This window comes from Phaenicophaeus curvirostris, chromosome 1 (genome assembly GCF_032191515.1).
Source record: "Phaenicophaeus curvirostris isolate KB17595 chromosome 1, BPBGC_Pcur_1.0, whole genome shotgun sequence".
In the NCBI taxonomy this organism is placed as follows: Eukaryota; Metazoa; Chordata; class Aves; order Cuculiformes; family Cuculidae; genus Phaenicophaeus; species Phaenicophaeus curvirostris.
The window spans coordinates 118,745,955-118,762,958 of record NC_091392.1 but is presented as its reverse complement, the minus strand read 5'-3'; the positions used below and the strand labels follow the sequence as shown (position 1 = coordinate 118,762,958).

The following is a 17,004-nucleotide window of genomic DNA, read 5'->3' as shown; positions in this document are numbered from 1 at the left end:
AAAATAGGCTCATGCTTAAATATTTCACCTATCCAGGGCTTCTGTGGATATCATCATGGTACCATCTAGGTAAACAAATACAGACTGAAGGAGGGAGCGTGGGTGCTTTCACCTCTCTCCCTCAAAATTAGCAATGCCACCGCACTGTGCATTCCCACATGATAATACATCAGGGCTTCCCTCCACCCTTGAGTCAGTTCAGGACTGAGTTTGCCTCTGGGTAATGTTAAATTTAGGGCTTGTGTTCCAGGACTACTCATCTTCACTTCGCAGTTCTCTCAGCTGCAGTATATCACTCACAGGCCAATACCCTTAACCCATAGGAGGCTATCCCCTGTGGCATACACTAATTTATAAATGAGAATGATATCTGAATGCATCACATTTCATTGAAGAAAAACTAACCTTATGGACTCTATGACTTCTATGACTCTTTTAAGGCTGTGATAAATTAGAATGTGCACGGTACAAATATTTATCTTGCACCCTTATTACAAAAATTTCCTTTTCACTGGTCAATTTAATTACAAGGTGTCCCTTCGGATTAAAACTTTGTAAGATGGATATATTTTTCTCCAAAACATAATTCATTTTGAATGAAGAGGGGAAAACTCATAGCTCCTGAACTTATTAATAATGAATTGAATTAAAATACATTCCTGGCTTCCTTGAACACTTACGTATGTTACGGGATAGCTGGGAGGGGTGGCAAGAGGGATTATTTTTGTTTTCATGAGAAGGACCTGATCCCAGAAAGACTGTTGAGCACATATGATGAGGAGTTAGTCACAATGATTTCTTTGGCAAAGAAGAAAGAAGCAGAAACAAAAACAACATCGACCCAACTTTCTGTCAAAGGGGGACAGGGAGCTGGTATGGGATCATTCCTCTTCCCTCCTGATGCCCAGGATTCCCTCTCACTCAGAAAAATCCTCCTTGTTCTTGGCAGCCTGTGGCTGTAAAGGACACTGAGGACAGGAGCAAGAGAAGCAACCAAGCCTGCCAGGAGTAGCTTACGGTCCAGAAAGGGTCACGAGGGTCACCCTCTTGCACAGCCCTGGGAACTGTGGGGGACACAAGGGTGTCCCCCTCTCTGTGAGATGCAAGTCATCACCCAGCACAGGACACTGGACCCCCAGGGAGGACAAAACCCATGGAAGACCACATCCAGGTTCAGCTGCCAGGTTAGGTGTGAGAGCAGCCATCCTCAGAAGATGTTTCCTGAGCTGTAGACCCCAGATGAAAAAAGGAAAGATGAAGCCTGCTGGAGAAGGTGCTGTTTAGGGGTTCAGAGGGTCATGATTTTGCCTTGGGTCTGCTGTGCTAATCTTAGGTGTACCACTTCACCTTACTTCTTGGGACCTCTTCACAACCTTTGCCTGATCCACTTTAGGTCAATACCTCTGGATCACAAGCCAACTCCTGGTGTGTCTGTGCAATGAGACAACAAGGCTCATGCAGAACTTTGCTGACATACAGGCATTACAGAAAGATGACGACAAAACTGCAGCTGTTTCTCCAAAATACCTGCTTTGCCTCTGCTTACAGAGTAATTCCTAGAATTATCCACCATTAGTCCCCGCCTAGTTCCTACAGAAGGTTAAGTAATTTTTGGCCTGATTACCTCTTCAAGGGAGAGTTTAACATACAAATGCCTGAGAGGCGTCTTCTTCAACAGACGTTGGTGTTTACAACTTCTATCACTGCCTCTGTGGCATGCTGATGATGGATGATTGCAATGATGTTCATGGTTGAATAAAAGTGTCATTTCACTTCATCTTTAGAGGAGAATTTTCTGATCAGTTTGGAGTACTGTGTCAATAACTCCTGTTGTATTACCTTTCATTAGAGAGCCTACCAATACACTGCTAACAGATTCATCAACAAAACAAGGGACGTCACTGCTGGAAGAAAAGGCTACTGAGATGTAAATACAAAGTCTAGCGAAAACATCTCAGTCATCTAAGCTTGAGTTTGAATCATTGCTGCAGGTATAATTGAAAAGGTTTCTCAACATGGATTCTTGAAATCCATGTTGATGCTGTTTTGCTTGCCATTCCCCCTACAGCACCCGCAGAAACCTCTCTGCTGACCCTAAGACCCTTGGTGAGATTCAAGCCAGAGCATCTGGTCAATGCCAGCTCTTATGCCAGTGACTGGCACCCCTTCATGGCTCACACGCCCCACTTTAAAGGAACTATTATGGCCATGCTGAGAGTTGAATGACAAAACTCAAAGGAAAATGAGCTAGAAGATGTTACCCTAGCAACTGTGTATAGCAGTGTTCCCACCAGTTGAACACTACAGCATCACACTTTGAAATGGAAAAATATACAGAATGAAATCTTTTAAGTGCAGCCTGGCAGAGGCAAAGCCTTCCTTGGTAACACTAGCCAATATCTGACTCATAACACTGGCTTGCAGTTTATTTGGAAGGCCACTCAATACAAGGAACAGCAACAGCCATAAACAGAGGTTCAGGGAGCACAGCAGCTATAGGAGCTGTCCCTGAAAATAAAAAAAAAAAGCTTAATTTCAGTATTGTTAAAAGAAAATAAATGTCAATTAGCTCCTTATGCTACCTTTCCTGACTCTTGTCACTACACCAGTGGCATAACTTAGCATATGCTGTTTAACAAGTGACCTTCAGCAATCTGACACACGTTGGCTTTCTTGAAACAAAAGCCATGAGTTCCTCATGGGCAAAGCAAGGCTTATCCGCCTAACTGTAATCATCTTTGTGCAGCAAGTCTTTCCCAGTCCTTCTTGCCCATCCTTCCCAAAACGACCTGACTCTCAGAAACAGCGTGCCCATGCACAAATCACCCTTTCTTCCCTTGCAGGCGCAGAGGTCCATATTTTCACCCAATCATATTACCCAGAGCAGATACAGTGAGTGATGCAAATTCAGGGAAGGAAGAGGTGACAGTTCCATTATTAATAAAACCATCCATCGTTTGTTTACATTGCCACCATTATTTTAATTGATGTAGTCGAGTTTCCTGCACAAGGTTAATTTTTTATGCTAAATCCCATATTATTATCTTCCAGAAGGACAGTAACCATCTCCCTCAAGGATGCTATTCTGTTTCAAATATCTATGCATAAAGATGAAAGACTGCTGTGGCATCAAACTGTAAAACCTACTTGCACTGGGGTATTATCTAATAGTTGGACTCTCAAGACAGATGCAACATTATAACATATCACCCCAAGAACAATTTCCACTCACCTGAGCTGGAAACATCCTGTTCCATAAACTTGGGCTCCAGCCTGGCACTTGAAAACACTCTGAAAACACTCCTTATAGATGGACAACTGATTGTTTTCCTTAGCTGATACATGCCTGGCATCACTAACATCGATTAAATTAGTGATATTAAATCCAAAATATTGTATCTCACGCTATGATTTATGGTATACCTGCTGCAATATGAGATGTCTTTGGCACACTGAGGCAGAGGTGCATCAAATGCCACCAACAGGATAATTTTATAAAAAAAGAATGGGAGGGGAGGGAAGCGTTCATCAACACCCATGCATTAGTTGTGCAGCTTTTCCTCCTGCTTGTCAGGTGTTGATACTCGTGTAATTCATTCTTTCTATAGCTCTCTACATGCTATCAGTAGGACAGTGTGGCCAGGGGCTTTGCACACCGGCCTGAAGAGTCTCAGAGCATCTGAAAGCCTCAGCTAGTGAAGCAGAAGGAAGACTACACAATCGCTCTGACCCACAAGAAAAGGAGTATGGCTTCATACCCAGAGAAAGTGGTAGGTTAGTGCAACTGAGCAGAGCAATTCAGGAGGGAAAAAAATGATCGAAAGAATTAAAAGTCTTCTTGGTGAAGAGGCAATCCTGCAATTGCTGGGCCTACTTTCGTGAAAACAGCTCCTCACTGCCTCTCAAAGCTACAAGCAGAAACCTGGACAATTCAAGGTTTACCTACAGACTTCAAATGCTGAGTTTGTAACCTGCTCCTGGGTCCCAGTCTCCTCTCAGTGCTGGGTCCAGCCCTGTTCAATATTTTTATCAACGACCTGGATGAGGGGATCGAGTGCACCCTTAGCAAGTTTGCAGATGACACTAAGCTGGGTGGAAGTGTCGATCTGCTGGAGGGTAGGGAGGCTCTGCAAAGGGATCTGAACAGGCTGGACCGCTGGGCAGAGTCCAATGGCATGAGGTTTAACAAGGCCAAGTGCTGGGTCCTGCACTTGGGGCACAACAACCCTGTGCAGTGCTACAGACTAGGAGAAGTCTGTCTAGAAAGCTGCCTGGAGGAGAAGGACTTGGGGGTGTTGATTAACAGCCATCTGAACGTGAGCCAGCAGTGTGCCCAGGTGGCCAAGAAGGCCAATGGCATCTTGGCTTGGATCAGAAACGGCGTGACCAGCAGGTCCAGAGAGGTTATTCTCCCTCTGTACTCGGCACTGGTGAGACCGCTCCTCGAATCCTGTGTTTAGTTCTGGGCCCTTCACCACAAGAAGGATGTTGAGGCTTTGGAGCGAGTTCAGAGAAGAGCAACGAAGATGGTGAGGGGGCTGGAGACCAAGTCTTACGAGGAGCGGCTGAGGGAACTGGGGTTGTTTAGCCTTGAGAAGTGGAGGCTGTGGGAGACATTAATGCTCTTTACAATTACCTGAAAGGAAGTTGTGGAGAGGAGGGTGCTGGCCTTTTGTCCCAAGTGACAGGGGACAGGACAAGAGGGAATGGCCTCAAGCTCTGCAGGGGAGGTTCAGGCTGGACATCAGAAGAAAATATTTCACAGAAAGGGTCACTGGGCATTGGAACAGGCTGCCCAGGGAGGTGGTAGATTCACCATCCCTGGAGGTGTTTAAAAGATGGGTAGATAAGGTGCTGAGGGGCATGGTTTAGTGGTTGGGAATGGTTGGACTCGATGATCCCGGAGGTCTTTTCCAACCTAATGATTCTGTTATTCTGTAAATGACTAGGGAACTTTCAAGAGGCTTTGGAGAACTTCATAACTGCATACAACAGAAAGACTGACAAGTTCAGTTTTCTTTTCCATAATTCAAGTGGCAGCCCAGCCACATACTTAAATTAAGGTGTACTTTACACTACTGAAAAGTCATTAATGCTCTTCTTACAAGAGTTTCTTATGAAAATGTCTCTCTTAGTTCATCAATCCCCTCCACTGACACAGGATGATACAGACATAGTAGGTCAGGCAAGCAATATTACAGACATATTTCTGTGATGCAGAATCGCAGATCCTGTACTGCTCGTCGACATACTTACATGGCATCAGGAACGTTATCTTGTAGCTGGGAATTCCCCCTTTTTCCATCCATGTGTAGTCTTTTTAGTGTTACTTGCAAAACTTTCCTTCTCACTGGTTGGATCTGGCACTGGAGTCACTATCTGTCTCTCCTGTCTGGACAAGGCTTTGATCCAGATTCGCATCTTGCTAGGAGCCAGGGGGTGGCTCCGCCTGTCTCTCCATCCCACCAGGTGCTGCGACCCAGAGCTGCTAATGCTGCAGCCACAGAGATGGTGGTGCAATCCTGTCACAAATCAGTGATTTAAATCGCTCAAAGAACCACTGTCAGAGGTCTCAGCAAAAGAGTTTCTGTTGAAATATGATGTTGCAAAAGTGCATGTTAACAAAGTTCAGTGGCAAGGTTCACTCTATTGCTGTATGGCACAATCGTTTGAACAATGATTCAAAACTTCCAAGGCAAAGTTACCAAGGCACAAAATCAAAGTTACCATCCTACAAGGTTATGCAGGGTATCAGTCACTTACCAAAAATCTGCTGTCGGTGAAACATCTCTGTGCCTTGGGAACCAACCTTGAGAGGTGTTCCAGCTCAAGGGGAGATCACTGCCACGCAGCCAGGCTGCTCAGCAGGGAGAGTTCAAAGGCGGCTCACATAGGCTGTCACATTTATAGGATGAAGTGTTTGGCTCATAGTCAAATCGCATGCAATGGGAAAGGTATGCATGGGACTCCTTATACTCACAATTTTCTTTGTTCCTTGATAAATGAGTCTTGGAAAAGCTACTGGCTATTCATGTATTAGTCGCATGATCGATGTTCCAAGCTCATATGCATGGATGCCCACTGTGTCACTCTGCTCTTTTCTGGGTTCTCAGGGAACCCATTGGAACTAGAGAAGTTCTTGGCTCGGTTACAGTTTAGGCCTTTACCTCCTTTGGAGCCTGTATCAAACTACCACTAGTTTGGTTAAGGAGCCAAGTGCATCCATCACAGATTCCCATACATGCATACCTGCAATATTGCATTTTGAGCTGGGATCTGCCAGGATCTGATCCTAGGACCTGGCTGCTGCAGCTGAAGCATGTAGACAAACCTGAGATGAGTTGAGGAGTACAAGGGTAGGAAAGGAGTGAAGCAATCGCACTTTCCCATAAAGTATTCCCACAGAAATCAATAGTTAAACTGTTGGGACCTCAGCAGCAACAGTTCAGGTTCTTCGTGACTGTTTGCCTCCTGAAAGGAATTTTGCTTCATAAAGATGTATTAAGATTCTTTCTAGTTTGAATATCCTATTGCTTTGAGCCTTGGGTTATCTTCATTCTGTGGAATCAAAAGAGGCATCTCTGAACCTGCTGCAAGGCTGTGAAATTTTGCTGAGCATTGTGAGTGTTAGTCGTAGGGTGAAAGTGAATGGGCAGACACATTCCCAAGGGAGTGCCTCCCTGTTTGATACCATTGTTATGAAAACTTAAAACTTCAGGATAAACTGGGAAGGTCGGTGAAATGCAAATGGCACAAAGCCCAAAAGAGACTTATTTGCTCACTACTTAGCAAGCTTCTGCAGAACAGAATGTCTGAGTTTCTGCCTTTTGTGAAAACGAGCTTTCCTGGGGTCCTAAAGGCCAAACTTCCTCGTAGGCGTAGTCATAAAGGTCAGGAATCCAGCAGTGGAGAGGTGATAAGACAAAAATCCCAGCAGTCACTTGAGATGCTTACTCTGGAAACAAATCCTCACACAAAAGTGGCAAAAACAGAAGACATGATGCAACAGCAAAACAAATTAAAACCATGTGTTTCCTCCCAGGATGAGTTACCTACGGGGAGAGGGATGGCAAGAGCAGTGGCTCTGTTGTATTCCTCCAGTTTTTATCACCTATTTGAACCCAGCTGTCTAGCAAAGACAAAAACTTCATGCATTTTGTTAAACTCAAACAATATGATTTTAACAATACAAGAAGAAATGTCCTTCAGCAGCAAAGTAAGCGACAAGATAAGAGGTGGTTCATTGTACAATGATTTGCTAAGCAGAATGGTGCTCTACCATGCTTTGAAATAAAGCTCTATCAGACAAAGGAAAGGGTTCATTGTTTGGGTTTTTTTGTTGCAAATGGCTTAATTAATCACTTCCCTCAACTCCAAATGGAAAAAGGCTTGAGCTACAAAAGCTCTGCTTGTATTAAATTCCATTCAAGTATGCGCTCTTCTCTGAAATTCATTTAGCTGCCAAAATAGGGGGAAAATGCCAGCAGCAGAGAGGTTAAAAAATTGTGAAGTCCAGGCACTTTGATGAGGCTTTTCCTTTAAAAAAAGAAAAGAGAAAGTACATTGAAACCCAGCTCTAGAGAAGATACTGTTCCCATTTTTCCAGAAGGGAGAGGCGGGGTGAGGATACCACCAGTGCTTTTACACGCAATCGTTTCATGTAAATGATTTCAAATTGGAGCTCTTGCCTTGCCTGCAGACAAAAGCAGAATGTATTACTCTTGCCAGACCACCTGGGACATGGGGAGGAGAGGAAATTTCCAGATGGATTTTAAGACAATTCATTTATATTTATATAGCCAGAATAAATGTTTTTTTTTTTCTGAGATAGCATTTCCCCTTGCTCTATCTAGACCACCAAGAAGAGAGGGAGGTGGAGAATTTCTATCGCATTAATAGTCCTGGTGTTTACGGTTCTGGCTTTTATGAACTTGTGGGAGCTGTTTATTGAGTCATAAACTCTACTAATGGGTATATTATCTCTAAATTATATAAGTACTACAGTATTTGGGTTAGTTAAAAGAAAGGTTTAAAACAGTTACACACTTACAGTTTATCTCAATTACCAACATGATCCTATAATGGGAATTTAATTGCTAATTGCTAGCTTATATTGCAGAAGAACTACAATAACAACACACAATATATAGCTTGTATAAACATGTTCAGACAATTCTATATTACCTCCTTTCACTGCTACCTCCTTTCATAGAGGGTTTTTTATTACAATGCCTCCAATTAGGAATTCCTCTTTGTCAGGAGAGCGTTTCCACCAGTGCTTCATTTGACAGATTTTAGCAAGCCTTCTGCATACACTTGAGGGCCTTTCTGCCAAAGGGACAGCCTTATGCATACACTTAAATTCTTTGCTAAATTAGATTCTCTAACAAGAGAAATCCTAGTTCCTTTTAAATCAACTCAGGTTTCCCAGCTAGAGTGACATTTGACCGAGACGTGCTAGGCCAGAGCCTGAGTCAAGCTCATTGAGGACACTCGGGGTCCACCTGCTAAGTATGGCCCCAAGGCTCTGCTCAACCTAAGCTGCAGGACACCCCATGAGAGGGATCACCTGGATGGATGGTCAACACATAGTGTGGACTCCCACTCTCCTCTGCCCAGTCTGCCCAAGCTTAACCCAGACTACCCACAGGTGCCTGAGGCTCAGCCCTTCCTACAAGTACCAAGCTCACTGTGGTGCTGCTGCAGCCTGCAGCAAGTGTGGTGAGCATCCGAGCAGTCACCATGCTTGATCTCAATGCTCCTCTAGCAAGGCTAACAAGGGTAGGACTCATCTCACCCAACAGCAGTGCAAACATCTACATTTAGCTGGGTTTATCTACATTTAGCTGCAGTCAGTGCAGAGGGAGGGGCAGTGTGTGTACATCATGCCTCCTGTAGATATTCACGAAGGCTAGTCACTCCCTAGAGGTGCTCATCGCCCTTCTATCAGCAAGTAAGGGATCCAGAGCACTAATGCAGGTGCAGACATCTGCACTGTAGATACCTCAAGGCAAGGAACATAAGTCTCACCCATAAACTGTAGCTAATTTAGAGAAGGCTGTGTCCCACCTGTGCCACAGCAGCTCTGCAAAAGGTCTTCCTTTTGTATTTCAAGACAATGCCATTCTGACAGATTTGTCTTTGAAAGTGGGAGCTTTATCAAGTACTGTTAGGTGACATAATGAATTTTTGCTGTTACAGATCATCCCACCATGCTGCTTGCCAGGCATCTGCACCAGATTTCTGAGAAGTTTGTGAATCACCTCCTTTACTCCTCTTTGTTCATTGTTCTTAATATGAAACTAGCCTGACGAAAGAGGAGAGCAAAGAGGACAGATGGCTAGGGTGAAAGGCAGATGAGGATAGCTAGTTTGTTTATGTGCAATACATAGCAGAAGAAACTTACAGATGATTCAGAAATGCCTAAATGTGCAGAGAAAGAGTTTATATAGTCAATCTAGAACAAATTATATCTATATTAACTTCCTCTTCTTGGTTATGTCCTCTCACTGGTTTTAAACTTTACATTGGAAACTAGTAGGGACATGGACTTGTCTCCGCATCCCTACCTGGCTTGTTTGACCACTGCCTGAAACACAAGTGCTGCTCCTGAATGGGTTGGTCACCACCCTAAAAAAACAATAACAAGAAATTAATTCACAGCAAACAGCCATCTAAAAAAGTCTTCTTTCAAGATATTTTTCTATCAAATGTTTTCCATATTGTCCTCTAAACTCTAAAAATAATTTTAAAAAATTGGACTGAGCTCATATTGTGGTATTTTTGTCTTCACAAATGTGCTTCTGTTTTGTCTTCCTCATTGTACAGGAACTTGCTGGCTGAGCCACCTCAAAGAGGAAGATATGCTGTGAGCAGATATTCAACAGTTAAGTTGCTCAGGGTATAGGACATTATTGCTTAAAGATCTGATGTTTCTCTCCATGTCACTGAATAACCTACGTATGACTACAAGGTGCTAAAAACTGGAACACTCGTATAATGATTAGCAACAGAACACACAGAAGGGTCTAGCAAGCAAGAGACCAGTGAATGACTATTACTGATACGTGGACTGATGGTCTCTGAATGCTATCAAGTGACTGAAAACATCCAATATTTTGGTTATTGTGGAATTAGGATTTGTGCAGTTTTCCCACATAAAGCCCACCTTTAGGAGGCAGAAACATCTCCTGGGCTAAAAGGACAAGACAGAGATGGCAGACATAGGAGCCAACTGAGCCCAAACTTGTAGTGTGAAGAGCTTTCCTGTGATGAAATAGCATCGACTCACATTAGCACGAGGGACAAGTGCTGAGGGAGGACTTTAACATCTTTTCAGTTATGTAGACGAACATCTGTCTGACATCGGTACAAATGGCTCTGTCTAGAAAAATACAGTAGATGCAGGTATGGACAGGCAGGACACAGGAAAATATTGCCTGGTAAGGATTTTCATTTTTATCCAAAGATTGAGTATGGCTACTTGTGGCTACCATGCCTGAAAGGGCCCATCTGCTGGTTATCAGACCAGACACTTTGAACTAAATGGGAGCAGAAGCTGATGCAAGGCCATGAGCTAACCAGTGTACCAACTGCACATGCGGACTGGTCCTCTTCGTCACTTGCAGACTGACATTCGCTTGCAGCAGCAGCAGCTATTCCAGAGAACTTGAAGCCTCTTATTGTCAAATGCCAAGTCAAGGAAATACAAATTAACACTGAACATGCAGCAGACCCCAGCAGTGAGCCGGTGAGCCGGTACTGTAATGTTAATCTCTTCACTCCTGCTGTGGACAGCACAGATACTTGTGGAAAGAAGATATCTTTGGCTCCCCTACAGAGACTGAGAGCTGAGATTAATGGCAACTGTGAGAGCCGCCTTGCCCTTTATGTGATGCATGCTTTAAAGCTGTGGCCTCCTGCCATCTTGAAACATAATCTTGTGGTATTGTCTTCATTCGGGCCCCACATCAGCAATGTGAAAAGAGAGAAGAAGCTGGTGGCAGGATTAGAGGAGATGCTGAAATATTCTGGGCAGCATATGCTACAAGACATATTATACAGAGTCTTATTGGACTGCTCAGTGGCTAGGGCTTTCTCTTCAGGTAGTACTGCTGCTTGTCAAAGAGAAAACCCAGCAAAAAGTGTTTACAACACACTGTAAGCACAATGACAAGCACTGAAAATATTTTTCAGGCCCTGTCTGCCCTGATTCTAGGAGATTCTTCTGTGATCATCAGGGTTACATAAGACGCATGGGAAAAAAAGAAGCAAGAATAATAATTCAGAAGAGTACCAATAAACATCCTAAAATCACTGTCCTCAGATGACCCATCTCAACCTTAAAAATAGCTGAGTACTTTAGTCTTGGAAGGCTGTTTGAGACTTTCATTGTTTTAGAAGTGAGAAACCACCTTTTGTTGTCCAGTTGAATTTACTCGTGGAAAGTTGTACCCATTTGTTCTTAGACTATCGCTGTTCTTAGTTGAAACAGATTATTTTCATCTGGCCATAATGTATTTACAGAGAACAGTCATATTCTCTCTGAAGCTTCATTTTATTTCACTAAACAAGCCAAGTTCTCTTGGTCACCTTTCTAGTTATTCTCTGCACTGGTTCCAGTTTGCAGCCACCTTTCTTGACCATGACCAGATCAGACCTACACACAGGGTTCCACATGAAATTACAAAAACTTATATTACTTATACTACATTTTCTTCTGAAAAGAGGATCCTCTGTCATACACACATAAAGGAAAACAAACTACAGTGAATTTCCCATCTCTAAAAGCTACTTGGGAGGTTCCAAATGTTCAGAGACAATCCCTCTTGGGAACTCTCTGCTGTACAAGATTTCGAGACCTGAAACATATTCTTCTGAATTTTGAGGAACGTTAAAAATTTACGAGGGCAACTGCACTCATTTTAGGTGTCAAGCTCAGTCTTGGTGGCATATTTTAAAAATCTTCAGATTTCATCAACCAGTTTGAAACACATGTTACTATTGTTTTGGCTCCTGACACTGTCCCCACGGCCAGCTATTTTTCTCGTTATGAAAGGAAGAATTTTCCCCTTTTGTATGAAAAATTAGTCCATGATCTTGTCTACCATTTGAAGCATTTTAGCAAGTTCTCACAGTTCTCTTTTTGACCCCTTGGACACAGATCATCACTAAACTATTTTATTGCAAACATCTTCCTAACTAGCAATAACACAGATAACTATGCCTTGCTTCAAGTCCTTTTTTTCTGACAAAAAAAGGTAAAAAGCTGCCAAAAGGTTCATATTTTGCCATATAGAGGGAAAATAATTTCTTCTCAAGAGCTGGGGTGCTAACAAGAAGACATAAAATTAAAAACTTCATTCATACTATCACGTAAAGTGCAGCACAGTATTTCCAAAGGGAATCGCAATTCTAAAAGGGATCTTCAAGTTTTCAAAAAGATACATATTTACAGAATTAAGTTATTCTTTGAACTATTGTCTTGCTCTCCGTTTGGGGATTCAGAAACACTGATTTCTTATCCTCCTAAAACACTTCCTCCATGAATTGTAATTTCAGATTACAGAAAGCATAAGGTTTTCAGTCTGCTGAATGTCTGAGTCTCCCAGACATCAGCAAAGGTGCTCTGGCTTACACCTCTTCTGCTTCCCCTGTGGATCATCACCATGGATTAGCCAACTCCCCGCTCCACCTCAGCTCTTCCATTCTTTAAAATATGGCAATTACCTCTTTCAGAAAAGCACGCAGTAAATTCAGGTCTAAATATGGCTTTGAGCTGGCATAAACTGAAAAAGATACAAAAATGCTAACAGGAACTCCATTTAATCAGTGTGATTTTCAGCAAAGAGAAAGGCATCAGTTAATTTTCAAGGTCAAGTGCATCACGACTGCAAAAAAGCTGCACACTAGAAGTGTCCTGAAACACTTTCTCTTCATATATGTCTCAACCAAGTAAACCTGGGTGGCTACTAATCCAAGTCACATCTAAAACAAAAAGCAAGAACTGATATCTTCTGTTCCTTGCCTGCAAAATATTTACTTATTAAGGCTACAATTATCTCTGGTACCAGAGCAACTTTATGCTGTGCTAAAACCTTGCTAGTGTTTCCTCCATAAAATAAAAAACTTTGACACAAACAATATTTAAGCATCACTACAGGGATATAGCAAAACACAGGTACAAGCTAAAGGGCAAGAAAGGAAATTTGAACGGAATTACCTTATTGTGCTAATATAGTCTGACCTAATGTTTTAAGAGGTCATCCAACAACCTTTTTTGTTTGCAGAACAAAGCAGGGTCAGTCAGATTTTGTTCTGTTTGACTCAAAGATTTCTCAATGCTTGTAAATTCTCCATATAACGAGAGACAAAGATTAGAGGATACAGTTTTAATTATGCTTGTATAAGCATGAAAGAGTACTGTTGATTCAGAAGGAGCAACAAAAACACACGAAGTATACATTTCTGTTGGAATAAGAAACGGATTGCAATAAAACACCTATCTGATATTTTTTTGTTGTTATACAAGGAATGTTTTCAGTATCTGTTTAAATAAGCTTTGGAGCTGAAACACTAATCCAAAACCAGTGTCTTGCACAGATCAGATTATTCTTCCTTGCCAAACAGATCATCCAGAAGAGATAAGTATTTGATGCCTTTCACGGGAATGGATGGTGGCTGTCTGCTCCAGTCATCTTCATTCTGAAATTAGTAACCCAGAGAATATCTTAGAAAATAATAATGAAAACAAGAATAATTAAAAGATGGTCAACATAAGATTGAATGAGCTGCCTCATTTCACAAATCTGTGAAAAACTGGAACTTCATACAGCACATTTTTATCAATCTTGCAGAATGTTCTATTAAAAATGCTTTCTAACATTAGCCCTTTTGCAGATATTTTCAAATTAAATAATGCTATTTTTTCTGCATTAAGATGCTTATACTTGAAAGTCTCGCAAGTTATCTATGTCTCAACACCAAAAAACATATAAAATAATGAGATAGAGAGAAAGAAGAAAAAAGTCAGCTAAAAAACAACTCTGCTGTTGAAATCTATCTGTCAAATAGAGGTAGTGTAGCCCCAAAATACTGCTGTTAATTCATAGTGAGTCACTAGTAGAATGACAATTGGATTCTAAAGTTGAACAAGATTTAAGTCTCTTCCTTTCTCTGATTTTTTTCCCATTTCATATTGATTTCTTCATTAAAATATTCTTGTACTGTACCAAAGATAGCCTAAGTATTGTAACTAACTAACAAAATAATAAAGTCAATAAAATTCAGTAAACTATACTGGCATCAATTTGGGTGCAGTTCATTAAAAATCGTACAATATGTCAATATGACAGTTACAGCAAGGCTTTGGAGCTAACAAGGAACTGATTATCTCAGCATGATGATGACTGGTTATAATTGCTCTTGTTGCTCTTTCTTCCTTTTTTATTTCAGGTGCAATTTTCCTCCCCTAATTCAATGTACCACTCAGTCTTCCTGGAAAGCCCATCCACTAGCTTTCTTCCAACAAAACATAACGTCTTCTACAAACCCAAACAGAACTTCATCTCTTTAGGCTGATCAGAACATACATTTCACCACAAATGTCCACTTCAACCCCCTGTCCATCTTTTCCTCCATACTTTCAACTTGTGAAGGCTGCCTCTTGGTGTCACTGTCACTTACACCCCACATTCACCCCGCAGGAGCATCCTCCTTCCCTCACCTGCCACAAATTAGGCTTATCAGCTCAATGGCTAGATAAGTCATCCTGTCATGAGAAAAAAACCCCACTCAAACACATTCAACATCATATCTGTGCCTCTGCTTCTTTCACCCTGGCTTTTTGGTATAGGGCTTAGCACAATATTCAAGGCAAAAATCCTCCAGGCACAGCTCTGATCTTCTTTTAGTTTCTGCAGTACTGAGGCTCACAAAGCCTTATCCTGGCACAATCTCCTGAGACCATGCGCTATTTAAATGTTGAATTATAACTCAAGCACAGTATTCTATTGTGTAAGAACAAATACCCACTGAACAAAACCTAACGCACACTTTGAATCACAGGACTGCTGTATAAAACATGTGGAAGGGCTTTGATTTTATCTGTACAAGGTAGAAAAAGTCTTCTCAATGACTAAGTGAAAAATAAACTACCATGGAAAGTAGAGCAAACCAGCAGCATTGGACCCTCATTAGACATCATCAACAGTCTGAGATGCTACAAAAGAAAGATCTTGTAAGTCAAGTAAGCCAGCCACAGTACTTGAGGAATATTGGTTTAAACTGTCACCGTTGAATTTAAAGGAATGCTATGTTTCTAAATGGTCTGAATATAACCAAACACATTCTGCACAAGCATAGCAACACAATAACTAGGTCAGAACAGCAAAACTACATGTTGGCAGAAAGGCTTTGGATTTATCTGCTAAAAAGTTTTTAAAAACCAGCATAATTGGCTTATGTACCACCTATTTTAAAATGTTCCATTCAGCACAAGATGGCAAGATTGGATTAATCTCTGCAGTTTGTTGCATTTTCATTTACCTTAAGCCACAGTCTGGTAGGGATAGACAAATTTGATCAATTTGATCCATCAATACTTCTCTTGCTGTGCACCTGTCAGTCAGGTAGTGTGTTATATACAAGCTTTTATGGAGTTATAAAAAACACACAGCTGTTTTCTGTAGTTTCAGTGGAGTTTAAAGTATTTCCTGACTATCTCAGCAAGCAAACAGACCCTTTGACACGTGACAATGATATTTGTGGGTGAAGCAGTATTCACACCCATCATTCATGGATATTTAATTACACCTGTTTCTCCTTCTCTTTTCCTTTTTCTCCCTCTTCTACAAAAATGTCACAGACATCATAGAATCACAGAATGCCAGGTGGGAAAGGACCTCAGGGATCATCTTATCCAACATTTTTATGTTATATATAGTTTAAATGAGATGGCCCAGCACCCTGCCAAGCTGAGCCTTAAAAGTGTTCAGTGTAAGAGGAATCTACCACTTCCCTGGCAAGGTTATTCCATTGTTTAACTGTTCTCATGGTGTAAATTTTTTTTCTGGAATCCAGTCAGAATCTCCCCAGCAACTTATGCCCATTACCTCTTGTCTTTTCTGTGTGACACCTATTAGGCATGGGAGTACTACAGGGCTCCTTGTCCCTGTTTGACTTCTCTGCCACATTCCAAGTCTTCCAGAAAAAAATAATTACTTGAAGAAAACAGGCACAAATACAAACATATGGGAACTACTGTGGTCTCCATCAGATATAGCATTCACATTAAAGTTGGTCAAATAATATCAATGTACTGTACTGTTCCCTTGTTCAGATACTCTGGTTTTACCTTGACAGGAACCTTTACCGTCTGGAAGGCAGGGATTTGATTCTTTCTCCAGTTCAGCCCATCCACAAACTTCTTATATTCCACTTGCTTACTGTCATCTTCAAACCTAAGCAGAATATCCACAAGAAGACTCAAAGTTAAAGGAAAATTTTAACAAAGTTGTATTGCGTTATTTAAAACATACTAATACAAAACTTTTTGGATAATAATTTTTCACTCCTGTATTACCAAACACTAGCAGAAGCACAGGAAAAACCTACTAAACCCTCAGGACTTCTATATCATACATTCTGTTCCATATTCCTACACCTAATTATTGTTTCTCATAGTAGAATTCAGCTTTTTTTAATGTTCCTTACATTTCAACAAATGTTATTTTACTTTTGAAGCATTGCACAACCTTCTCCAACACTGGGGTTCTACAATTAGTGACAAACACAGAAAACCAGTAGAATAATACAAGAGAGATGTGCTATAACACAATTGACCTGCTTTATATGGCTTGGACAATCATAAGCAATCCTTCAAAAATGCTCCTTGTGCACAACTTGGGATCAATTTACAATTGACAAACATACAGCTCTCTAACTTATCAAATAATAGCTGTATTTGGAAATCACTACCCTTGTCACTTGGTAGTCATTTTACAG

General features: G+C 41.4%; 1 protein-coding gene across 2 annotated transcripts in view; it reads right to left on the bottom strand.

Moving 5' to 3' along the window:
- Positions 1 to 12,148: 12,148 nt before the first annotated feature.
- Positions 12,149 to 17,004, bottom strand: part of EFHC2 (EF-hand domain containing 2) — a 68,335-nt gene continuing 63,479 nt past the window's right edge. For both annotated transcript variants that reach the window (XM_069849945.1, XM_069849946.1), the window contains 2 exons: positions 16,355 to 16,460; positions 12,149 to 13,704 (listed from right to left, as the gene is read on the bottom strand). In XM_069849945.1, the coding sequence (XP_069706046.1) occupies positions 13,609 to 13,704; positions 16,355 to 16,460 (202 nt within the window). In that variant the 3' untranslated portion in view covers positions 12,149 to 13,608. The remainder of the gene's footprint in view (positions 13,705 to 16,354; positions 16,461 to 17,004) is intronic.